Raw genomic sequence first — 27,166 nt, 5'->3', positions numbered from 1 at the left:
TGTCTCCAGAGGTGGTTAATGAGCGTATTAATCCACATATTTGCAGAACTTTTTTTTACATTTTCATTCTGTAATTTAGAAAAAGCTTTAAAATGCAAGGCTTATTTTCTTTTTTTTCTTTTTTGCCAATATTTGAAAAATGATTATCCTTGTCTGTTTTTTAATAATTATTTATAAACAGTCTAAAAGCAAAGCTTTGACATACAGATCATTTTTCCTACTGGTTAAGAGCAAAATGATTATTTTTCTATTGTACTCTGCATCTCGCATCAACGTATAATGATCTAGAAAGATGGATTTTATGGGGTAAAACTGGAAGTCGGCAAAAATCTTCAGTAAATGTAAGAATTAAGTTTTTATATAAATTATTCATAAAATGAATTACACATACCTTAATGCAGTGGTGAGGCACTCATATGACAAACAGAGATACATCAAAGGTAGAAAATGCTTGAAGATATTGCTGAATTTTTGCAGTGGCCATAGCATTGATATTACCTGTGTATCTTGAGGCTCTTGGCTCAAATAACAAGAATTGATATAAAAGTACAAGCTTACATTTCTCAGAGAGGAAAATATGGCTCATCTTGTGAAAGAGTTATGAATTTAAGGTTGTTTCTTTTTTTTTTTTTTTTTTTTTTTTTTTTTTTTTTTTTTTTTGCTGTACGCGGGCCTCTCACTGCTGTGGCCTCTCCCGTTGCGGAGCACAGGCTCCGGACACACAGGCTCCACGGCCATGGCTCGCGGGCCCAGCCGCTCCGCGGCATGTGGGATCTTCCGGGATCGGGGCACGAACCCGTGTCCCCTGCATCGGCAGGCGGACTCTCAACCACTGCGCCACCAGGGAAGCCCAAGGTTGTTTCTTAATAGGATAGATGGGAATGAAATGGAAAGATAATGCAGAGCTGCTCCAGAAAGTGAAATCAAGGCAGAAAGACAAAAAACAGTAAGTTTTGTCCTCGATTAAACCTTGAACCCAATGAGTAAATCCACCAACGTTTGCCAGCCTAGGAGACTGCAGTAGCTAACTGGGAATGAGGAAGGAGAGGATCAGAGCCGAGGACATGGGATTGAGTAGCTGACCCACAGAAGACACACATGGGAGGGTAGTGGGCCTCAGACACTGTCCACTTCTCTCCTACTTGAGCTCAAGAATGTGGGGACGTGGGTTTCTTTCAAGCCATGTACTGAGCACCATTAAGCAGATAGTACTGAGTCAGGTACTTCAGAGAGGGGTAAAAAAAAGTCTCTTTGGAGGTGAGAGCTCAGAATTAGAAGAGGCTGAGCAGGCCTCCCCTCAGCCATAGGGCACTTTGTGTAAATTAGAAAAAGCTCTTCTCGCCAACTGCTCATTCTGTACGTCTGAGGCACAACGCATGTCTGATGAGCAGATTTCAGATCTGGGAGCATAAGGTTGACACACATGACTGCTATCAGTACTGCTAAACTTTTCCCTTTTATAAATGTACTCTCTGAAATACACTTGTCCTTGGTGAGGCTTTTATCTTTGATTTCACCATATATTAAGGAAAAGGATATTTCTTGCTCTATTAAAGAAAAGGATACTTGGAGTGTCTACTTTTTCTTTATGTATATATCAGGGCCCCTTAAGTAAATAAGAAATTTATTTATTGCCAAACTCCTTGTGGGGGGGGGAGGGGAGGCAGGAAATGAGGCTTTTCAGTTTGAGAGTTACATTTTTATTGTAGAAAGAATATTTACTTGTTGAGTTTATCAATAAACGTACCCCTGGAGTTCTAAATTTGTCCACAGGGGCGTATTAAGCCATGTAGTTTCTACCCGAAAATGTACTATATTATGTTCTGAGTACTGAGCTTGGCAAATACGAACATTTACTTTTTAAAAAAAGTAAATTAGACCTACATTTAACACCTGGGAAGTCAATAGAAAACTTCATGATTGCAGAAACCATGCTTAGCACTGTATCCCAGACCTGAGAAAAATGCCTGACACACAGTAGATGCTCCATAAATATGTGTTTAATTAAATAATTACTTTTTTAAACTGCCAACTTCCCATGAAAGAACAGCCTCTCTTGATAAGGGAAAACAGTTGTTTGGGGTTTTTCCAACAGAAGACCAGCTAATGAAAATTTATTTCTAACTGGTTCCAAATTATTTTTATTGTGTTTGCATTAAATATCCATGCTTCCTGTCATGAATAATCTACAAAGAGCTGAGTTTTAAATCAGCAAGAAGTGAATTTCATGTGTAGGAAGGAGTTTGTTAAATACATTTTATACATTTTTACAGGTTTGTCGTTTTATTTTTACATTATATGTCTTTTTTATGCCAGTCTAACAAACCACCCAATGTATTATACCACATAGTCCCCATTTCCCACTGGGTGGGAGGGGGAAATTTTAGCAAATATATGCAATATTTTTATTTAAAAATCTGTCAACACTCAGTGAGACTTCTGTTGAGCCTTGAAAAATAATTATTATTTAAATGACTAAAGAGGAAGAAGAAAAACCATTTCAAAAAAGAAGGAATCTGCTTTAGAAAAACACAGGGGTAGAACTGAGCAAAGTACAATGAGTTGCCCTGTCTGACGGGACTACAGGTGGTATAGGAGAACAGTGAGAAAGAAAGGCGGATAGGTGGGGTGGGCCAAACACAGAGGACTGTGAAAGCTATGCACAAAATGACTGAAAAGTATGTATGAGAAAAGTTGTGTTCATAAACAACAAGGTCCTGCTGTGTAGCACAGGGAACTACCTTCAATACCTTGTGATAAACCATAATGGAAAAGAACATGAAAAAGAATGATATATATGTATAACTGAATCACTTTGCTGTACAGCAGAAATTAACACAACACTGTAATTCAACTATACTTCAATAAAATTTTCTAAAAATAGAAAGTTTTGTTCAATGACAATGGATGGGTAAAATGGAGAGAAGAGATAACTGATGGGAAGGGAGATCAGATGGGAGGTAATGTCAGGCCCAAACCTTCCAAGTCAAATAGATTAAAATAAAAAATGTATAAAATGTATCAAAGAAATGACAAGACTTGCCAATCAGTTGGATCTGGGAATTAGAATCTCCACGTGGTTCCAATGTCTAAGGCAGGAAATTATAAAAGCACTGACAGAAGCCACATAGCTGGTTTGAGAGCTGGTTTGAGATCTGGTTTGAGAAGATGATGAAAGATTCATAGGGAACATTTCCTAGACAGCTGGGAACACAGTTCTAGAGAACAGAAGAAGGGACAGTGACTGACCTACAGTTTAAGGCTTGGGAAAGGATGTGCTCATTAACGAGGGAATGTGAAGATGAGCACAGAGCTAAACGCCTTGAATAACAACTCCGTCTAACACTTGGGATTGGGAAAGGAAAGAGAAGAAAATGTCCGAGCCACAGAAGGAGGTGCTGGTAAGGGTAGTAGAAACAAAAGCAGAAGAAATTTTCAAGAAGGAACACATTTTCAAGACTTTTTTGTACCACTGACAATGTAGTTTGGGTTTAGCCAGAAGAAAAATCATTGGTTATCTCTGAGAGAGTCTTGAGTGCACTGTTAGTGTCATGAACATGGTTGCAAAAGGCATAGATAAAAATGGTGAATAAGAAGAAAAGATCACCCCATATACAGAAATAGCCCACATTAATATTCCAATTGCATAGTCATCTATATGCATATGCATTTATAACATATGCAGCATATGTTATAAATCTCTTGAGATCTGCTTTATCTCTATTGTGTTTCCTATTGCTGCTATAATTACTTACTACAAAATCACTGGCTTACAAGTACACAAATTTATTATTTGGAGGTCAGAAGTCCAAAATGTGTTTAATTGAGCTAAAATCACATTGTTAGCAGGGCTGATTCCTTCTTTCTTCCCAACTTTAGTGATAGGTAATTAACAAGTAACATTGTATAAGTTTAAGTTGTACAACATGATGATTTGATATATGTATATATTGTGAAATGATTACAACAATAAGGTCATTTAACATACCCATCACCTCACATAATTACCACTTCGTGTGTATGTGGTAAGAACATTTAAGATCTCTCTAAGCAAATTTTAAGTATACAATACAGATTTATTAACTACGGTTACCATGCTGTATACATCAGACACCTAGAACTTATTCATCCATAATTGAAAGTTTGTACCCTTTGACCAACATCTCCCCATTTCCCCTACCCACCCCCAGCCCCAGGTAACCACCATTCTCCTCTTTGTTTCTATGAGTTCCAACTTTTTAGGTTCCACATTTAAGTGACATCACAGAGTATTTGTCTATATGACTTATGTCTCTAACTTCTCATTTAGCCTGATGCCCTCAAGGGTTATCCATGTTGTCTCAGATGACAGAAGGAATCTTTTTTATGGATGAATAATATTCTATTTTCTTTATCCATTTATCCATTGATGGATACTTAGGTTACTGGTATATCTTGACTATTGTGAATAAAGCTGCAGTGAACATGGTGGTGCAGATATCTCTTCAAGAGAGTGATTTTTTGTTTCCTTCAATAAATACCCAGAATGGGATTGCTGGACCACATAGTAGTTCTACTTTTAATTTTTTTGAGAAACCTCCATAGTTTTTTTTTTTTTAATAATGACTATGTGAACTAATTCTTTTGAAGCTGTAGGAGAGAATCCCCTTCCTTGCATTTTCCAGCTTCTAAAGGTCACCTACCTTCCTTGGCTCATGGTCCCTTCCTCCATCTTCAAATCAGCAACACAGAATCCTCAAATCTCTCTGATTCTGAAACTCCTGCCTGCCTCTTTCACTGAGAAGGACCATAGTGAATACACTGGGTTCACCTGGATAACCTAGGATAAACTCGCCATCTCAAGATCCTTAACCACATTTGTAAAGGCCTTCCTGCTATGTAAGGTAACATAGTCACAGGTTCCAGGGATCAGAATGTGGACATTTTTGAGGAGTCATTATTCTGTGTACCACAAAATCTAAGTTAAAACATCAGAAGCAGAATTGACTGTGACTTAATTCTTATGCATCGGTTTACCTTCAGGTTAAATGATATGTGAGATTAATTCATTAACTAGAAGATGAAAATAACATTTTTAATGGAGAGCTTTTACATTAGTCTATTATTTTCTGTTGAAAGGTCCTTAAATTAAATGCTAAAATTCATGTTATAAAATTCCATATAATGATAGTTGGGTAGCAATAACAATAAGCTCATAGCTTTCTGCCAGTAGCAATATTTTAATGAGCCTATTTTTTATTGAAACTATATTTTATATTTAAATAAAATAAAGAAATAAAGAAATCACTCTTGGCAGCATCTTTTGCTGTTATTTATCTTCTCCATTTTTTTTCAAAAGTAAAATGTCCTATTAAATAGGCTTCACAGCCCCACAAGGATTTTTCCTTTGTATACATGTATAATATGCATATTTTTAACCTAATAATGTAAAAATATATTTCAGTTTCTCCCACTATTCAATCTGTAGTTTTTCCTTTATAAAATTGCAGGGATAATGAACAAAACTTCTATGAAGATTACATGAGATTTAATGTATGTAAAGCCGTAGCACAGCTGCTGGCCCATAATAAGTAGGTCTTCAATAAATTTTTAGCGTAATCCAAAATATGTTTCACAAGATTTGCTCACTAATATTAAAACTTATTTCTATAAATGCTACAAAGTAATAATACTGTGGATGGTGTTTCTAACTAAACTTACAAAATTCTCAAAATTTAGTTGTTCTACGAAATAGAATAAGATTGTTAGCACGAAAATTCTATTTAAATAACTGCATTTAACTTAAAATCATGGTTTATAATTAACTATTCAGTCCAGTTTTCATATGGGTACACAAAATGATAGCATTAAGGCTTTTTTAAAATTCCATCTAAAGGTACCAGTAAGTTGTGAGGAAATTTTTGCTTATTTCATATATTCAAAATTAAAATCAAGCTATTCAGAAGATCAGCTGAAAGCAAATCTAGAAGACAGCAGCACTATAAGAAATAGAAGTCAAAAATAAAAGTTTTTTTCAGTGGTTATAATTCACCTTCAAGTTGCACTATTTCAAATTTCTTCCTGTAATCCTATGTTCCTATCTCTTTACCTCCTTTAAGTAATGTTCCTGTGCTGTCGCTGTCTATTTTCTTTTTGTGAAGTTGTCAAATGATCTCTGTCTTGCCCTGTGTAATTTAAGAGACTTTTATGTAGCTCTCTGAGAGACTATCACGCAAGTCCGACTAGGAGAATAATTTACGAGGTTCAAAATGAAGGGTCATTATTCTACTCTCACCCGCAGTGAATACACAGGCTCTCTCCTTCACGCATGGCAGGGTTTTAACTAGATCAAAAGAGGTAGAAGCTTTTAAATGAAGTATTGTGAATGCTATCATTGGTTACATAAGCTCCCTTTACATTTTTTTAAAAATATGATTGCTTAATGAGATTAGGGACCTATAAGAAAGCATGTCTTTAGGTATGGGCTTATCTGTAACTTTCACACAAATCTTTCTTTGGCTGAAAACACAATTTCAGCAGTTATGGTTTTATATGTCCTTAGGGGAACATCTAGTCATCTTTCATAAGCTAGAATAATATGCATAGTAAGTCTTCTTCACTATGAAGCTAAATGCAAAAGGAGTCAAGAGAGTGGATTTTCTCAGTTTTGAAGTTAATTTTTAGGTGTTTTTACGTCATCAAAGTACTCCTACTTGTGTTCAGCAATCATTGATACTAATGATGTTTATGTAGCTAGAAGAAAACAGCACTTTTTCTTACCATTTCAGTAAACAATGTCTTTTCTGATTACAACAGGCAAATCTAATTACTGCTTCTTGTGATTAATCTCAATAGTTGAATGACTTTCTAGGCAAACTGTAATCCTCCATGTTTCCATGAGACCTGATTTTTTTATAAGCACATGTGTAGGGGATGCCAAATGAGAAAATAGAGTTACTTTTAGTAGCTGGACAACGTGTAATAGAAAAATATGCTTGAGTGTCTTTATTTGTGTATGATTTATTAAACAGACCCTGTGAATCTGAAGTCTACGCTCTCATCTAAAAATTCTCTCTTCCTCCTCTCAATTTCTTAGCATATCCATCAAACTCCTCTCAGTGTATTCACCTCTTTCTTTTTATATATTTATTGATGTGCATTTTTTTATGCCCGCATAGGTACTCTGAGCTGTGTCACCTACAGTACTTAGCCCTATGCCTTGAATATTTTTTAAAAAAGCTAATATTAATTGAATTCTTGCTGTGTGCTAGATGCCATTCTAAGATTTTTACTCTATTAACTCAACCTTGAAAAGAGATGAAATGGGTACCACTATTATCTTCATTTTATAGAGAGGGAAACAGCAATTCAACACACGTAATCTGGCCAGTTACAAAGCCTGTAAGTGGCCAAGCCTGAATCTAAGCCTGGGTTTATAGAATCTAAGCCTGGGTTTATAACCACTGCCCTACCTCCAGAGACCCTGCATGGGTAAATCTCCCCATGATCGACTTTCAGAGCACCAAGTCCTTCTTCCTAATCTTCACTACTTTTAGGACTTTACATTTGTCTTTCTGTTTTTTTGATTAATATCTACCCCTTCCACTGTGCCCAGGGCATATTAATAGAACCTATAGTGTTTGATAGGTGAGTAATAGCAGCTAATATTAAGTTTTTGCCATGTGCCAGGTACTGCATCTTATTTTAATCTTCAGAAAGACTATCAGGTACCCACCAATTTACCTCCACTTTAGAGATGAGGATACTGAGACCGAGAGAGGTTAGGCAACTTGCCCAAGGTCACACAGCTAGTAAAATGGTGGCGCCAGGGCTTGAACTCAAAGGCCAAACTCCAGAGGTAAGCTCTGAAGAAATGAAGGAGTGGATCATTGAAAATCTAGCTTGGAGGGGCAGGGAAAGCTGTAGGGAGGAGATGACATTTGACATGCCTGGAAGGGCAAGGGGGAAAAGATAGAAACACTCTAGGCTGGGGAAACAACATGGATAAAGCAATGCAGAACAGTGTGCCTAGAGCTCAATAAATACGAATGAATGAGTGAAGAGCTTTCCTTACAGCCCATGAATTTAAAGGTTTTGCAGATATAAATGCTTTATGACTAATAGTCTCTGCATTTTTTTTTCTTTCAGTGCCACCGTGGGCCTTAATTGCCATAGCCATAGTCGCAGTCCTTTTAGTCCTGACCTGCTGCTTTTGTATCTGTAAGAAATGCTTGTTCAAAAAGAAAAACAAAAAGAAGGGAAAGGAAAAGGGAGGGAAGAATGCCATTAACATGAAAGACGTGAAAGACTTAGGGAAGACCATGAAAGATCAGGTAATGTATTCATTCCATGTTTCTTCTTAGATTATTTTATCAAAAATTTAAGAATAGACAGTATATCAGTTTATGCCAGATAAATATAGAAATAAACAATATCTGGGGACTTCCCTGGTGGTCCAGCAATTAAGACTCCATGCTTCCAATGCTGGGGATGCGGGTTCAATCCCTGGTTGGGGAACTAAGATCCCACATGCCATGCAGTGCAGCCAAACAAAAACAAAAAACAATATCTGGACACTTGTCATAGTTGTAGAAATACTTTGCAATCCTTTCAGTCATTACTCAACATCCCAAAGCACAATGGAAACATGTGGTTAGGGTTTTCCAGTCTCCAAGCACATAGACCAGGAAAGGGCATCCATGACCATCAAGGCCAAATTGGTAGGCCCAGCGTATTGGAATGATACCTGAATATTTGTATTACATCTGTTTAGCCTGTCTTAATTGTGCCTAGAGTTAGAGAAACAGAATAAAGAGCATCTGTTCTTCCTCTTGGGTGGGACATCTTTTTATCATCATCACTGTTCATAATCACTATTAAATACTGAGTCTTATAGCTATTTATCACACTTGATGAAAGCTACCATCCCTATACAAACATTCAGCTCAATTATGAGTGCTCAGGAATAATGAGCTATACAAGGCAAGGGAGAGAAGTGTGAGCTGGTTCTAAAGAATGGGGTAGAATTTTAAGGCAAAACTCTTCACTTAGGGACAATTAGAACCATAATGCAGGTTATAAAATCCATCTGGCTGAGTTATCTTCCCAAGCCCAAGGAAGCAATCTGAGTGTCCTTTACACTGTTATCTATCTTTCTTAAACAAACTAGGTGATTTGGTTCAGAATAAAGTCTACTATTAATAGGTATAATAATTAAATGTCTCTTCATTTCTCTATTGGAATCATATTCATATTGGATATTTCTAAGGAACAACTTATTTCATATAAAAAGTAAACGTAGGGACTTCCCTGGTGGCGTGGTGGTTAAGAATCCGCCTGCCAATGCAGGGGACACGGGTTCGATCCCTGATCCGGGAAGATCCCACATGCTGCAGAGCAACTAAGCCCCATGCACCAGAACTACTGAGACTGCATTCTAGAGCCCACGAGCCACAACTACTGAGCCCGTGTGCCACAACTACTGAAGCCTGTGTGCCTAGAGCCCATGCTCCACAACAAGAGAAGCTACCACAATGAGAATCCTGAGCACTGCAACAAAGAGTAGCCCACTATCTACAACTAGAGAAAGCCAAACTAGAGAAACCCAACGCAGCCAATAAATAAATAAATAAATTTATATTAAAAACAAGTAAATGTGAAGAATTTTCAGAGAAATAACATTTTCAATTATCAATGCTTCCCTTCAAATAATTCAAAATTTCTATTTATTCCCTAATAGCAACATATATAGGCAGTTTTATAAATTCTTCTTATACTATTACTATTAATTGAACTCTTAAATATGTGAATCTCCTTAAGAACAATTTAGTTAAGGAAGGTATTTTTAGTACATTTGTGCAGTTATCCACACACTCAGGATACTAATCCCTCTCCCTAGCCTGAGTTTTAAACACTTTTCTCAAAGACACTGTAATGTCTCTTGACAACAATTTCACATAGGCTCATTTTTCACTTGAACTTTTGCTTGATTTCAGAGCTGTAGAATGAATGCTATGCCTGCACTCACACTCAGAGAGCTTCATCCTGAGCTCAGAGTATCAAGGGTTATGTCTTTCTCAAAGTTTCTAATCACAGCCACAGAAGCCCAGGTGCCAGTGTTCAACCACAGATGTCTAATAAGGATTATTCTTTTCAGTTAATTTGTTACATAGAAACTGAAGCATTAAATCACGTCTTATTTTATTTCAGCATTTTCCGTAACCAACAGGACGTGATACAGATTTCTTTAGACAACATATTTGGGAGATTAATAGCAGTAGTAATAACCTTCTAGATGGACATGGATGGACTGAATAATTTGTGTGTGAATTTCAGCTATGTCTATGAAACATTGGAAATATAATACTATCATTTTCATAACTACATTAAAATTCAAATGTGGTTTTCATGTATACTAGAATTAACAGTTTAAAACACTAAATAATGTTAAATGATTACTACAGCATTTCTTCCTAGGACAAGAAATTTGTATTTTTCTTTGTGGAATTTGTTCTGTATGATGTAAGACTAATTTATAGAATAGTAGCAGTGTTTATTACCCCTGTTATGTCATGGATAAATGACCAAGATCTCAAAAATAGTAAATATAGAAATCAGTAAGTTTTATCATTTCACTCCATATAAGAACTGACAGAAATTCAAATTTCAATATTCATGACTATATGTCTCTATGATAAGAGTTTATAACCAAGGAAGAATTTTTAAATATTCTGCAATAACAACAAAATGGTAATGATAGATAATATTTGTATACAGCAAAGGATACATATTTAAGAGTTTTGTAATGGCTTAAAACTTAAAAGCACTAAAAATACAGAGGGGCAATATCAACTTGCAAAGTCAGAGGTCTGGAAAGGTCATTTCTCCATGGTTTTTACTAACGTGTGTGGATATTTAAATTTTTATTTCTTCCTTCTGTGTCCTCCTTATCTGTGTTATGTCTCATGACTGTTCTGGACTGTCCCTTGCGGTAGGTTTCCTCTGCTATTAGACACCCTTAGTCAACGCTCAACTACATTTAGTGGCCTGGCAACCGGGGCTCCACAGCTGAGGGTGTACCATTCTGACACACATCAAGAGGCTGAACTAAATTGATTTTTTTTTTAAGATAAAGGGTTCTCATTTTAAGATTACTGATTAAATAGAACAGTATTAGAAAACTCAAGTTTTAATTGATGGGCACAGAAAGAAAATTTAGTATCTTATGCTCCCTTTTTAGCATGCCTTATCAATTCCAAATCTGAACAATTTAACATAGAATGAGCAAATGCACCTTCTGATGGTTTATCCAAGTACAACTAAACACCCTTTGAATGTTGAATCAAGCCAGAAGCATGTGCACTAAATTTTTGAAACTTAAAACAAGGTCTTTTTCCCAACACAGCTTTTCCCACTACAATTTATCAAACTCTCAGAACTGCTGGGCTTACATGCATTTTCCTCTGCATTTTGTTCCTTGGTGCGTGTGGTGGGGAGACTACTGCTCTTGAGATATTATAATAGCTGCTGATTTAATAGGTCTTAATTTAATGTAATGGTACAGAAAATGTCTTGCTTAAGCTCGGCCTTTGGGACAAGAATAGACTTAATCACTTCACTGATAAAACAGTGCCACTGAGAAATTATCAAAAATTTAGCCCTATTCCATGCAGAATAATTGCAGAAATGGTCATGCACCTTTCATTAGGGCAAAAACCACTTAGAGAGAAGGCAATTTAATAGCTCAGCTCTTTCAAATGACACTGAGCTGAAACATGATATGTCTCTGAAAGAGATTTTGAAAAAGTATTTTAATCCATGAAAATTTTTATTTTTATGATGGAGTGGTGTGGAGATTTTTCAGACAAAAATGTGCATTAAATAGTTTGCTATTAAAAAAAATTAAAATCTTACAGGAGGCAAATTACCTACATTGCCATTTTCTCAACACATCTTTTCAGATAGTATTAAAGACTGACGCACAGCTGAGGTTTTGTTTTGTTTTGTTTTTTCTTTTTGCGGTATGCGGGCCTCTCACTGTTGTGGCCTCTCCCGTTGCGGAGCACAGGCTCCGGATGCGCAGGCCCAGCGGCCATGGCTCACGGGCCCAGCCGCTCCGCGGCATATGGGATCCTCCCAGACCGGGGCACGAACCCGTATCCCCTGCATCGGCAGGCGGACTCTTAACCACTGCGCCACCAGGGAGGCCCCAGCTGAGGTTTTGAAAGGGCAATGTGGGTTCACTGCCTCAAGTCCTCCACTTAAATTCAGTAGTCTTTTCCTGTCACTTTACTATCATTCTTCTATTAGCAACACCCCAAGTTAAAAGATTAATATTAATTTTTAAATAATTATGTTGTTTTCCTGCCTGTGGCTATCAGTAAAGCAACATTTTACTATTCAAGGAAACATCCAAGTATAAACTTCCTAATTAAATGGTGTATGGCTAACCAGATTTGAAAAGGTTTCTGCACAGATGTAATAATGGCAATTTTCAATTTTCCAAAGTCACTGTAGGCTCCTGAAATTTTTCAGGAAGAACAAAAGGGGAGGCAACTACAGCTCAGCTGTTTATCATCTTCCCACCCTAATGCGTTCTAGTAAGATATGCCAAGTCTGTTTTTTAGGATCAAATTAGAGTTAGATGTCTAGAGCCAAATTGCAGTCTTGTCAGTTCAGAGACTGAGGGTGTCATTTTGAGGCACCACTGCGGGTCTCTGTATGAATGGATAAGTGAACAGAAGAGATTTCTCTGAGCAGAGGGAAAAAAACATGTAATCTGGGAGTTGTGGGAGGTTGGATGGTAGAGCTGTAGTCTAATGACTCTGAAGCCTTTCTGAAGCCTGATTATACTTCTGTGCATTTCAGTTCTAGAAGATTTCTCAGGTTTAATTTGATCACTGACAAAATTCTTTTGCTTTGGGCTTCCCTGGTGGCGCAGTGGTTGAGAGTCCGCCTGCCTTTGCAGGGGACACGGGTTCATGCACCGGTCCGGGAAAATCCCACATGCCGCGGAGCGGCTGGGCCCGTGAGCCTGCGTGTCCGGAGCCTGTGCTCCGCAACGGGAGAGGCCACAACAGTGAGAGGCCCGCGTACCGCAAAAAAAAAAAAAAAAAAAAAAAATTCTTTTGCTTTGTCAGAGATATAAAGCAGCCTATACCACTCATGTCTTACCTTCAGTTTTGTGAGATTCTATAGTAACACACACACACACAAAGAAAGGCAATGAAAATACCATAACCAAAACCTAGAGAGAATATTTGTGGTATATAACAACAGAAAGATTGAGACCACTAAAATAGAGTCTCTACAAATCACTAAGAGGCAAACAACCCAATAGAAAAATTAGCAAAGGATGTATTATATATATGCATATTATACAAAAGATTATTATACAGGTAGTCCCCAGAAGAAATAATATAAATGGTTCATATAAAGGTTTTTTAATTTTTCAACCTCAATAGTGTTCAGGAAAATGTAACATTTTATCATTTTTCATTTTGAATAATAACTACTTATAGATTTCTAATTTTTTTCTAATTCTTTAAAGCAATAAGAATGCACACCCCCTAGAAACAAAACTTCTAATATTTATAATCTTTATAACCTTTGATTTTTTTGAGCAAACTTTTTGCATTTATTGGGAAAATACATTATATATTTTTATTTTTAATAAAGAGGAACATTTTAATGAATTTTATGAAATTATGAGCTTTCTAGTATTTCAATTTACATTACACTTAAGTTTTAGGTGATCAGGAACATTCAATTGGTTTAAACTGAATTTTGAGAATTCTGTGCCATGATTTTTGCTTGTTACCACAAAATTAATTTTTATACAAATTTCAGTTTGACAGAACTGCAAACATAACTCCTTTAACCTTTTGGTATCAAACAGACCCGTAAGTCAATTTAATTCAGCCTAGCTTTCTGTGGAGCTGTTATGAAAGTAAAACAGTAAACTTAAACTGGAACTGGGGTAGATTTTTCTCTAAACATGCATTTGCTGGTGGCATGTTTTTTTCCTCTTTTCCCATAACCATTACAAATGTATACGCAAAACACAGGAAATTACAATTTTCTAAGAATCACTTACTCAACTATCTTTTTCATAGGAAACAAGGCAAGAAAAGGCCACCCATTTCATATTAATTACTCCACTGCATGTAACAAGGGTGTTTTACATGATGCTTAAGATCTCTTTTAAACTACATGAATGTGAAAACTGGCCTGGTTAATAGCATGTTTATCATACCTCCGAAAGAAGCGATTTTATCAGAGCCAAATATAACACAAAGTTGATGTTTTCTTTGCAACAACTTTACATTTTTTGCTTGCAATATTCTGAGGGGCTATTTCCATTGCTTCCATGTTGCTTGCTGATTGGGGGGGGGGGGAAATTCCGTGCACAAATGGAATTTTAAAAAAATATGTAAGCAGCAGATGTGAATGTGTGTCAGACAAATGGAGATTTCCAGCATCTCAGTGCTTGCTTCTAACAGCTTGGAAGTATAACCACAGGCCCAGTGTCATTTGAGTTCTGATGAAAATTCATTTGAATTCACATATAATCCATTTCCCTACTCATAGGCCCTGAAGGATGATGATGCTGAAACTGGATTGACTGATGGGGAAGAAAAAGAAGAACCCAAAGAAGAGGAGAAATTGGGAAAACTTCAATATTCACTGGATTATGATTTCCAGAATAACCAGGTCTGAGGGGGGAAATGTCTTGTAATTCCATTACGTTTTCTGAAATTACCAACTAGAAATTGAAACAAGATACTTCTCAAAACATTTGGTTTGCTACGAGGGGAAAATGCAATTATCAAAGCTATTGATGAAATCATTTCTAAGTACAGGCGGTCCCCTACTTGCTAATTTAACTTCTGGTAATTAGACTCCACAGTGTTCAGCCGATTACATCTACTTATGGCACTTACAGCAGGCAGGCGGAATACAAATTAACTTGAAGCCATCAGTCTGATTCTGAGAGCTCCCAGTCACAGATCCCTCAGGCTGAGACACAACAATCTTCCTTGGAATTCATGGATTTAGCTCCAAACAGGGCAAGGGACCTTTGAGTTAGACCACCAATTAAGCCAAAGTCCTCAAACAAAAATTAACTATTTGATGAGGAATCAAAGAATAAAAAATGGACTTTCCATGAATTTCAATGGCAAGAATGCCTTATATAATATGATACTGGCTAAACCTCCTATAGCACAAATGAGTTAACAGCTCTAGAAAAGTAGAAAGACCATCCACTTGATTTCTAGTGCCTTTGCAGGCCGCCCTGCTTCCTGAAGAGTGACAAGGAACTAAAGGTTGTATCAAAACAGTCCTTCCTGCTTTAAAAGCCGTGAAGTGCCACCTAGATGAATGATAATACTAGCTGGCTTTTATTAACTGCCTGTTATAATGGTAGCTCAAAGATAAATGTTAAGAAAAAATCTCTACCTAAAAAGACCTTCTAGGATCCATGACTTTGATGAAGCTGTCTCTTTACCTTCTGAACTGTTCAAGAAATTTAAAAGCTAGATAAGAACTAGCTGAGTTAGAGATCAGGCTCTTAAAAATCTATAAGACACAGTTCTGTTCCAACTAGGAGAGCTTTAAGTCTCTGCAGTTTGATCAGTTCACTGACCTTTCGGGGTGGGGAAAACTTGATAGATGTAAATACAGTTACTACCTAATGCAGCATGTGTTAATTATGTCTAGTTTGATGAGGAATAAACAATAAATAAATCAAACACCAATACTCAGCTTTGGTGACTTATGTCCAAAGTCAGTAATACAGTGAGCTCTAAACAATGGCAGAAATTCTGGACTTTATTTAGGAATTGACTGTTCAAATAATGTCTTCACTTTTTGAAGTGTCCAGAGGGTTCCTCAAAAAGAACATATTGATACGCACCACCATATAATAAATAATTGTATTTAGTTAGCTTCATTACATCCCTGGCTCATTATTCTATAATACATTCCAGAAAACTGCATGTTGGTTATAGATACAAGCTAATAGGTATGGATTTATACAGAATTATAGGTATACCATTTCTAGTTAATTAAATAGGGCATTTGAGGTCATTTTTATCGCTTCTACCAAAATTTGATCATTAGGGATTGGTTGAAAGCAAAACTGACTATTATTTATGTATTCTAGAGAAGGTCAAGGTCAACTTACATTATCTTAACACAAAACATCTTTTCCAGAAATATAACCTGCCTTTATATATGTAGCCAACAATTTTCTACTAATTTATTCTACTTTCATATTTTCCAGTAGAAATCTAGTGGATCTCATCTTGGTTAGTCATGATTTTGAAACTTCTACATTGGCTTTGAGTACTCTAAGTAACATTTTATAAGGTAGTATTTTTAAGAATACAGCACTGAATTTTTTTTACTCAAATATAATTCGAATGCATTTACTCTTCCTTTTCTAGCAAACCCATTTCAGAAGGTATTTCATTCAGAGGATCTAGGGTATTCTACCTGATAAGTTGTTCTAATAGTATGCATTTATTTTTCCAAATGTTCTCCACTAATCTGACTTATAAAATGATTCCTATGAGTCATGGAAGATAAAGTCTGAGGAATTTCGTAGATAAGGCTGTAACCAAATATACACACCTGCTTACCAAAACTAAAAGACAATCTTAAAAGTCCTCTAAGAACCTTTCATGGTGGAGAGAAATGTGATACTTATCTCTCAAGCAGAAGTCAGAGGAGGGTTGGGAGAAGTAATTCCACTTCTATCAACAAGATACCCCCAAATCTTTAAAGTACAGATGATCAAGTTTGAAAGAGTTTACGCTATATCACTAGTGCTTTCCCTGCCCCAAAGAAAAAGTATTACAAAAAGTGAGGAGAGAATATAATCTTGCTTATTCACACTGCTATCCAAAGGCAAATTCCAAATACCAACTTGGCAAACCAAGAGACAAACTGTTTGCTTTACTAATCATGTCTTTATAAGCTGATGTCTATTTTAACCATTCTTTGACCATCTGTCTACGTTTTGTATACCTACAATCCAGCATTCTTATTGCTACTGTTGTATGATGAAGTCACAAAGATACTGAAGCATTAACATGGAAACAACAATCTTTAAGGGTATTGGTCTAGGTTAAAAATTGAGCCAACTAGCCAAAGTGCACTTATGCACATGGTGGATCCATTTTGTAGAAAGTGGATATGACTTTTTCAAGGAGGTGACTTGCTTTTCCACTCTATTGGTGAAAAAGGTAGACTCAAAATTTCAGACCCTGATGTGAACAACTATGATGTGACTGCATTTTCTGAAGAGTATATACCTTGAATAACAATAAGGGAGTCTACTTTTGTTTCCCATATGGATCTAAACCAGTCTGTTGACACAGCATGTCTGATGGCAGGGCATCAGAAGAGTCTGCTCACACCTTCTGTTTCCTTTGCAAAAACATTATCAGTGCCAGCCAATACCCGCATTCATAATAAGAGATAGGAATATATCACTGAGAAAACCAGACGTGAAGAAATGCAGAGATTTCTGCTGTATTTGAAAAATATCAGAAACTTAGTCACTTAGCATTAAAAACAATAACTGTAATCTCCCCTTCCTTTATATGAAGCTAAAATTATATTTCTTTGACCCCAAGTCCTATATTTAACACAGAATTTAATATACAATAATCATTTTACTCTAAGTTAAAACAAGAAGGAGCCAGCACACAAGTAAAGGTCAAATACGATAGAAACTTGAAAATCTTATTTTTATCTCAAAAAGCTACCAAATTCTAAGAAAATTTCTATTTAGCTGCTCTGGGGCTTTGGTTCAAAATAAGAATTTCCTCCTTTATAATTACAAGCTTGTGATTGTTTAACAATTTCTTTCCACTTACAAATCATGCCCTGGAAAGAAAAATAATGCACAAGGGCTTTTAGTAACTGGAAAGTTATTTGATTGCAACCCTTTTGCAAATATGAATTCCATATTTAACTGTAATCAGCAACCTTTTAAAAGCCTCTTTTCTGTTTAAAACCAGGCTTCCTAGAGCCTGCATCTGTCATAATTGGGTTTCTGAAGTCTATGTAGCTCACTTCATTTGCCTTCTGTGTTCAGATTCAGAAGAGAATAAAAGTTTATTAAAAGCAAAGAACAAAAGGGAAAAATCACAATATGCAGCAGTGTGAACACATCAATCTTTTCCAACATGTCCACCAATGCCAGTGTTTGCTGTATCCTGCCTCTCATTTCAGCTGCTGGTAGGAATCATCCAGGCTGCCGAGCTGCCCGCCTTAGACATGGGGGGCACATCTGATCCCTATGTGAAGGTGTTTCTGCTGCCAGATAAAAAGAAGAAATTTGAGACAAAAGTCCACCGAAAGACCCTTAATCCTGTCTTCAACGAGCAATTTACTTTCAAGGTAATTTTTTTTTGTACTTACTAATGAACTTGTCCTCTGTTGTTCTAGATAACAGACTGATCTCATCCTGACACATATAGAGACCACTTGCCCACTTGTTCAGAGACTCACAAGTGATTCTATTCAGAATATTTACGATTCTTATCTTCAATGTAATGAGGACTCTCTATTGCATTAAAATTTGGTCCAAATAGGATTCAGCTCAGCTATTTCAGAAAAGAATATGGACTGGGATAGAATTAGGATGTCATTCGTATCTAAAAAGTGAGTTCAGCTTCAAGTGTGTCTGTGGACCTGAACGTTTCCCCCTCTCTAAAATAAAGCCAAAAGAATTGTAAACTTTTTCCAGGTTTCCAAGTTTCTGAAAATAAATCATGACCACAGAATAAAGTAAGCTATGCAACATTATTTAAATGGTACAATGAGGTATTACTCTCGTTGCAAAATTTTTTGTGTACAGGGGAAAATTAAGTATTCTAAAACATTCTGCTTAACCCACCAATAAAAAGAATATGAACCTATTGTTTTTTTCCATCTCTAGCATTTTTCCCTTACTCTTGGCGCTTCCCTGGTGTTCTTCATCTTGTTGAGACACCTCAATTAACAAGCAGTAACAAAGAGGAATTCTGGCCACATAATAACTCAGCAGGAAAAGGTGCTTGGCAGGTCTCAGGCACCTCTGCATATACGAGTAGTCTCTGTAGTTCTCATCCTGAAGTCATGCATAAAAACAGTCTTTTGGTAGATATGTTTAACACGTGAAATTTTTTGAAATGCATTACTTAAAACAATACATGTCTGTGAATATGCCAGGGGGTAGATTCAGAATCACCTGTCTACCAGTCAGCCTTAGAGATAAGCACGCACCTGACATTAGCAAACATCCTGGTATGAAATAAATGGATGAAACTGAGGGCATGAGTCATTCCCATGAACCTTGTTTCCAATTTTGTAAAAGAGCAGTATCTTTCTATTCACTCTAAAATTTGAGTTTTTAAGACAAAAAAAAAATCCCTCATCTACGGTCAGCAACTCTGTTTAAAATCTATACTTTTCTAAACCCAGATAGTTAATGTAGAGTAGCAGTAAAAACCAGCTTATGAAGAACTAATCATTAGGGTCAATATACCACAGGACATACAGTGAAAACGAAACAAAAAATATTGCAAAAGGTAATTACAATCCTTCTATTTGACTATGTATTAATCTCAATTTAGGTCAGTAGTTTCTAACCACAATTTAGTCAGCACATTCTTAAATTATTTGAAATATTGTGGGGCTTTGTTTTTGTTTTGAGTTATCTATATGTTATTTCTTTTTAAAAAGTGTATTGCTAATAATTTTTAGTAATGTCTATAACTTCAAGAATTATAATCATTGAGATTTTGAAATTGCCTATAAAATTTAATAGGCTCCATTTTACTTCAGGAGTGTTGATCACATCATAAATCAATCCAAAGTACAATATATTTTGATAGACTTGAGAAATATACCACCGTTTCTAGAGAACTAGTTAATTTTTCCTTGTAGGCCTTGTAGATTATGCATCTTAAATGCCAATAGGCTGTATGATACAAGAATGGAAGCAAAACAGTTTAAAGAGGATTGGCTTTAAAACTGAGTTCAAATCCATTGAACATAAACTTGACATGCCCCAAATGAAATGCTCCTTCTTTTCTCCACAACAAACTACCATTTGAAAGAGCTACTCATCATTCAAACAGTAAATATTTATTAAGTGCCTACTGTGTACCAGCACTGTGCTAAATGCTTTATATGTATTCATTTGGCCTCAACCAGCCCCTGTGAAACAGACACTGTTATCATCACTTTTTGATGGATGAAAAAACCAAGGTTTATTTACTTGTCCCAGGGCCATCAGCTGGAAAAAGGGAAACCCAGGCCCAGACCTGTCTGACCTCAAGCTCAAGTTTTTGACTAATGCCCTTTCAGTACAATCACCAAAAAATCTGAAGAGATTTCAGAAATAAGATGAAATTTTCAAGAGTTCATCCCTACTCTAAAATTCCTTATTTCTTCCTTTCAAAATTGGCTCTTTGGAAGGGTTTATTTTTTTCACTCTAAAGTAGAAAATGTGTTGTGCCTAGTTTTTAATCATAGTATTTTAATCTGATTCCAAATAGATGACAAATGATATAAAATAAAAACTCTTTGGAAAAACCAAAATTTCTTGTATATATGCAGTCAAATATTCTTCCTTCTCCTTTCCTTCTTAATATACAGAGTTAATTGAGAAATGTTTGCTGGAGCATAACACAACTATTTACACTGATAAAATAATAACAAGTGTCTGAAAATTGATCAAACCTTCAATACAAGTCTAAACAATTTCTTAATTAGGCATTTCTTCCCGGTTACTGAAGTGTAGCTTACTTGGATTGCCGTGCTTTCTCTGAATATTAAAAATGTCACTAATAAATATCCCAGCCCATAGCAGCTGTCCCAGTTATATTTGAACAGCTGGAGAATTCATCAGTTCTTGGCCTTTTACCACTACTCATCCTAAAGAGTGTCGTACCTAAGAATGAACTTCAAGATCTAGTTTATAATGTATCTCTGATATTCAAAACAGCAATTTTCTAGTCAGCTCTTGTCAATCAGTAAATTATTTTAAGGAATAGGTGAGGCACCTTGTGAATTTCATTCAAGTCCTTGCAGACTCTTAGCATGCCTGTTCATATATCACTGCTCCATTAAGCTATGACATCCAAATGGCCTGAAAGAGGGGGAACTCTTCTCAATACTCTGTAATGGCCTAGAGTGGGGGGCTTCCCTGGTGGCGCAGTGGTTAAGAATCTGCCTGCCAATGCAGGGGACATGGGTTGAAGTCCTGGTCCGGGAAGATCCCACATGCCGCGGAGCAACTAAGCCCTTGTGCCACAACTACTGAGCCTGCGTGCCACAACTACTGAAGCCCATGCTCCTAGAGCCCATGCTCCGCAACAAGAGAGGCCACCACAATGAGAAGCCCACACACCACAACGAAGAGTAGCCCCTGCTCACAACTAAAAGAAAGCCCATGCACAGCAACGAGGACCCAACACAGCCAAAAATAAAATAAATATATTTTTTAAAAAGAGTGGACATATGTATATGTATAACTTATTCACTTTGCTGTACACCTGAAACTAACACAACATTGTAAATCAACTATACTCCAATACAATTTTTTTTTAAATGAAAGAGTTAGTAGAACTTTTGAAACAACTTATCTACCCGAGTAAGTTGCACCCTGACAGTATAACTTATCATAAAAATAACAACAAAATATTCTACAAGAAAAACTTATTTATATAGTCAAGTGAAATTGGCTTGGTTTATTCTTATATTAATCTTGAAGTGTTTCTAGCATGACTAATAGTATGAGCTATTATTAATAATACTAACAGCTTCTAGAACTTTGGGATAAAGTGATAAATCACTATGGTAAGTCCTCATTTTCCCCCAAGTAATTTAAGCCCCAAGCAGTTAGTTAAATGATTCAATTTAAAGAAAAAAACCCAAAAGCACAAGTATCTCCCTGTTCTGTTTATCCAACATAAATATTAAAATGAAAGACTATAAACAGGTAACATGTTTTAAGCATTTTTTGTGACCAGATATTTTGTCCTCATCTTTTTATTTAGGTGCCGTATTCGGAATTGGGAGGCAAAACCCTGGTGATGGCTGTCTATGATTTTGATCGTTTCTCCAAGCATGACATCATTGGGGAATTTAAAGTCCCCATGAATACAGTGGATTTCGGTCACGTAACTGAGGAGTGGCGTGATCTGCAAAGTGCAGAGAAGGAAGAGGTAAGAAAAACATTAGCATTTCTAATGTGACAAGCTGTACTCGCCAGTTGCTACTCTCATACTAACCTATTGAGAGGTGCTGGGGTGACGTGAGTGATGTGGCCCTCCAGCTGCTGACAGTGGGCAAAATAGGGTCAGGGGATTGCATAACCTCGTAAAAAAGTATACTGATCTTCTGGGTCTTATTTGAAAGAAAACAAAGATTTGTGCAGGTCTACAAATAATTCCCCGGGGTTGGGGGGACAGACAGACACACACACCACTTCTAAAAGCTTAGAAAATATTACACACACACACACACACACACACACACACATCTGCTTCTTTAAAAGGACAGTTAAAAGTCATCTTATCCTTTGTATTTTTCCACAAAGATTTTATGTTTTCTACATAGATTATATAGCTATTAAATAGAAATGAAATGGCACTTTTTCCTTGATTATTTCTGCATATTACAGACAGTTCATTGTTTCTCCTAAAGATATCAGAGCACAATGGGTAAAACATCAAATAAAATTCACAAAGGCAGATATTAAATCCACTTTTTAAGTGACTCACATTTTTACAGTATTCTTCACATTGTTTTGCCCCAGTTTTAATAGGTTAGCCCAGGATTTTTCTGTGATTTAAAGAAGGGAATTTCAGTATCCTTAGTGCATTTAAACTGCATAATAATCAGTTGTATTTGATTATGCTATGCCAGCCTGACACTAGCGCTTTTCTGAGCCAGTGTCTCAACAGGCCAATACCAGAAAAGCAAACAACTCTTAGCTTCTTTGAATTCCAAAAGCAACTCCTTTTCCAGCCATTTTTTTGTTCCTAACATGGTTTATAATTACCCAAGGGATTGCCAACAGCCTTTGTCATTTAGGCTCACTAGACGCCTTGGATTCTGTAAGGTGTGGTCACTTTGGGGCCACCAGGGAAATCAGAAAGTAACCCAAGCCTTCAGAGAAACTCAGCCAAGAACATCACCTGGGAATCCTTTCAACCTAAGGTTTTCTGTGACCATTATTATTATTAAGTGAGGTTTTAGAACAGGTTTATTTATTACTGTGCTGAAATTGAATTTTATTAGTGCTCTAAAATTATTACTTGGTTGTAAAAAAAAAAAACGAGTCAAAATTATTTGAGTTAAGCTCTGCTTTTTCTTTGGAAGGAAAAAGTTTAGTCAAAATTAGATTCTTGGATATTGAAATAGATTTACCGCCCCTGTGGATAGAACCACCCAAGGATAATATGGAGTTTTTAAGTTTTACAACTTTTTAAAGTAGTTCTTCCCTATGAGTGGACCAATATCTATATTAAAATGCAACATCTGTGTGAAAAACATTTAATCCTTTAATCATAATGTTGCTAGTCATTTAACAAAGTAGTGAGCTGTTTCACTGAATTTTTATATTTTATTGACATATTTGACTTTGTAAGTTCCTTGTGGCTGGGGGGTAGGGTGGGACCATAACAAGTATTTATTAACTGATAGGTTTTCGTTCATTGATTATTGGTTGGCTTCTTGGTTGAGCATCCAGATAGGACCCACCTGTCCTTCACAAGCCCATCTGCCCAGAGGGCATGGCTCACGTCCCTCCCCTCCAACTGGTCACTATCAAGTGGTATGGGATTCCAAGACTACACCCCTGGGCTTCTGAAAAGTTGGTAAATATTTTTGTCTGTGTTAGGAAATGTAATCCATCAAGCCATTTTCTTCTTTAAAAATTTGTTTGAATACGGGCAGAGTTTGATACTTGACACTAAGCTGACAGGTGTGATGCTAGAATCTACAAGTTTAGGGAGACGGCCCAAAAAGAATCACGTTTTTATCCTCACCCCCTGACTTGCTCGTTTTCTCTCTTTTATAACTTTCTTCCTCCTCATCTTCTCTCCCTATGAAAGATTTTTTTGTGTGATCCAACTTATTCAAAACGATTCACCATGCACACGTTTATTATGTACTGCTATATTCCTAGAACTGGGCCAGGTGTTTAGAAAGAAAGAAAGAAAGAAACGTGGAGGGGGTAGACGCTGCTCTTGTTTTCATGGAGTTCGGCGCTGCCTCACTTTCCTCCCTCACTCCAGTTTTTGCCTTGCTCACTGCCAGCTAGACTGATGTCTAGTTAAAGTCTTGCCTTTAAGATCAAACACTCCTGGGTTTCAATCCCTACAGATCCATTTACTAGCTCAGAGACCTTAGACAAGTCACTTATGCTCTCTAAACTTCCGTATTTTTTTTTAATCTAGTAAGTGCTCTAACATTATCTTATTTTACAGATTAAATAGGATAGAGTCTAAAGTACCTAGCATGGAGCCGGCTATTGGACATATTCAACAAGCAAGAGATCTCCCATTCTTTCTTCTTGACCAATCTTTTTGGTGTCCTTTCTTTCTTGTGCTTTCATCTCCCTATTTGTTCTACTCTTTTTCCTCTATGTGTATGGCTCTACTCTTTGCCTCACCACCACTGTACTTACTGAATGGCTCTGGAGATTTTTAATGGGAAATAATTCTATAACAGTACTTTTAAACCCTGGAGGCTTTCCTCTTTGGTACCTACTTGGGAATAATTTTTGGTTTTCAGTTGAGTGACTATTTCCTTTTATCATGATATAGGAAACCTTATAAAACAGATGTCTAGCTTACAAAGTATCTCTGGATAACTAGATCCAGGTATAAACCTTCTCCTAATAAATAAGATTCCAATTACTTTTTATGTCTAAAGAATTACTTCTCACTGATACGTGCTGTCTTTTCATGCTACTGTTCATTAACTAGAGAAAATTAGAGTTGTTTGAATAAACTGAAGTCTTAGATTGACTTTAGTTCTCACGGTTTCAAACAAAATTCTTTTTCCATTTTATAGAAATCTTTATAGTTTAAGATTTTTGTTTTGCTTTCCTCTAAAGTGTTAAATCTTCTTTTTAATGTCATAATGAGTGAAAGATACCAAAGAAAGTGAGAAAAAGGAATTCAAGAAACAGCTTTGGAATCTAGGAACTGAACCGCTAGTCATTAATAGTCTGTTCAAGGAGAGACTTGGATTTAAACGGGTTAAATACAGCCCACTAGGATCCAACCCCAGGGTTTTGGATAGCATGGGGTAGGCTTTGTTGTTGAAAGTTAAAAAATATAAAAGTCATAAGATGATGAAGCAATTACATAAGTTAAAGGATTATGTGTTACCTTAGTGAGCAATTAAATATGCGACAAGCAACTGGGGAGAAACTGGAAAGCAGCCTTATCTAAAAGTTACTAAGCACATGTTTTAAACACAGGGGGTGTTGAAGAGAGAAATTAGGCCAGAAGAGCTTCAACAAGCACACAACTCCCATTGTTAGATTCAAGCCCGTGGAGAAAACCTCTGTGCTGAAGTTTCCATCCTGACTTGATGACGTTTTTATGACTAACGCAATCCAAGTCCCCTCCCTTACTAGTAGTTCAGGTTCACTTGCCTTTTTTTTTTTAATGTTGCATGACTGATGACCCACTCTCCTTCCACCTGCTAACAGGTGAAGATGGAATCTGACCTTGCAAGACAGCTAAACCTTTCTCTTTCTTTTGTCTCTTTAAAACAGAAGTCCTTTGAGTTTCGAGAGATGGTTATGCATAAAACCATTGTCTTAATTTTCCCCCTTTTCAGGTTAAGGCCTCAAACATCATCCTTTATAATCAGTATATACAGTTCTTCCATTGGCAAAAGGCTTCTAACATGTATAGCCTCAGGCTACCTAGTGAATTTTTAAGATTTTCTTCATTTTAATCATTCAAGAATATTTATGTCATCCATAAGTCAAACCTGAAGCCAACCTCCAGATATTTGGAGTAATCCATTCTTTTAATATTTTCACGTAATTACTTCAAATATTATGATCAATAGCTATGACTCCATTTTCTTTTTTTTTTTTTTGCGGTATGCAGGCCTCTCACTGTTGTGGCCTCTCCCGTTGCGGAGCACAGGCTCCGGACGCGCAGGCTCAGCGGCCATGGCTCACGGGCCCAGCCGCTCCGCGGCACATGGGATCCTCCCAGACCGGGGCACGAACCCGCATCCCCTGCATCGGCAGGCGGACTCTCAACCACTGCGCCACCAGGGAGGCCCTCCATTTTCTTTTTTAATGAATTTTATTTATGATCATTGCAGCAACTGTATCAGTCCTGTACCCCAGCATCAAGTACATCTTCAAAGCATTTAGACCCTTTTTATTTTAGCATTTGTTCCTAATTTTTCACCCCTATGCCTTCCACTACTACTTTTTAATCCCTAAGAACAGCATAAAATACCACCAGAATGAAACGGGATCCCTTTTTTTTAAGGAGTCTGTCTCATAACTTGACCAGTACTATTTTGTCTCCATTAGAAAATGTCCATCACCTCTGCTTTGTGTAGAATTCGTTAAAGAGTGGTTTTTAAATGAGATTCTGTAATCTAGTACAAATGGAAAAAAAACTGATTGCTGAATTAAAACAAGTTGGGACATACTTTAATTAGGACCCAAGCAGAAAGGAAGAGAAACTACTTTAGTGCCTTAATAGAAAATCAATTTTGCAAGAAATTTTCACATTTTTCAGTCTAATTAGAAAAACACTTAATTCACAGAAAAGCATTTGGAGAATACATATTCAATCAAAAACCCAAAGTTTTTTTAAGCTTACGATAATTTACTGGATATTCCTTTGGAATGCGTTCAAGTCATTACTCCTTATGACATCTCTTTTGTCCAAGGATCACGAAAGAACTGATGCTGTTTCTAAGTATACTTAGCAGTCAGATGGTAGCCCACGCCCTCCGAGAATCTCCGCACAACAAATTAGTGCCCTGAACGAAATCCTTATAAAAGGTTAAGTGAAGGAACTTTAATATGGAAGCCAGTAAGAATCTACCTTGTCACTCACAAACTATCACATTAGAGAAATGCAACAAAGACACTCATTTTGACCCACAGCATTCCAGGAAAGTATATTTATTT

General features: G+C 36.6%; 1 protein-coding gene across 3 annotated transcripts in view; it reads left to right on the top strand.

Annotated features, from left to right (window-relative positions):
- The window catches only part of SYT1 (synaptotagmin 1), a 566,654-nt gene that overhangs the window by 410,442 nt on the left and 129,046 nt on the right, over nucleotides 1-27,166 (top strand). For all 3 annotated transcript variants that reach the window (XM_060112444.1, XM_060112443.1, XM_060112442.1), the window contains 4 exons: nucleotides 8,128-8,312; nucleotides 14,569-14,691; nucleotides 18,223-18,390; nucleotides 22,038-22,205. In XM_060112444.1, the coding sequence (XP_059968427.1) occupies nucleotides 8,128-8,312; nucleotides 14,569-14,691; nucleotides 18,223-18,390; nucleotides 22,038-22,205 (644 nt within the window). The remainder of the gene's footprint in view (nucleotides 1-8,127; nucleotides 8,313-14,568; nucleotides 14,692-18,222; nucleotides 18,391-22,037; nucleotides 22,206-27,166) is intronic.

Source organism: Mesoplodon densirostris, chromosome 11 (assembly GCF_025265405.1).
Source record: "Mesoplodon densirostris isolate mMesDen1 chromosome 11, mMesDen1 primary haplotype, whole genome shotgun sequence".
In the NCBI taxonomy this organism is placed as follows: domain Eukaryota; kingdom Metazoa; phylum Chordata; class Mammalia; order Artiodactyla; family Ziphiidae; genus Mesoplodon; species Mesoplodon densirostris.
Note: the sequence above shows the minus strand (reverse complement) of the source record. Positions and strands in the feature narration are given on the sequence as shown.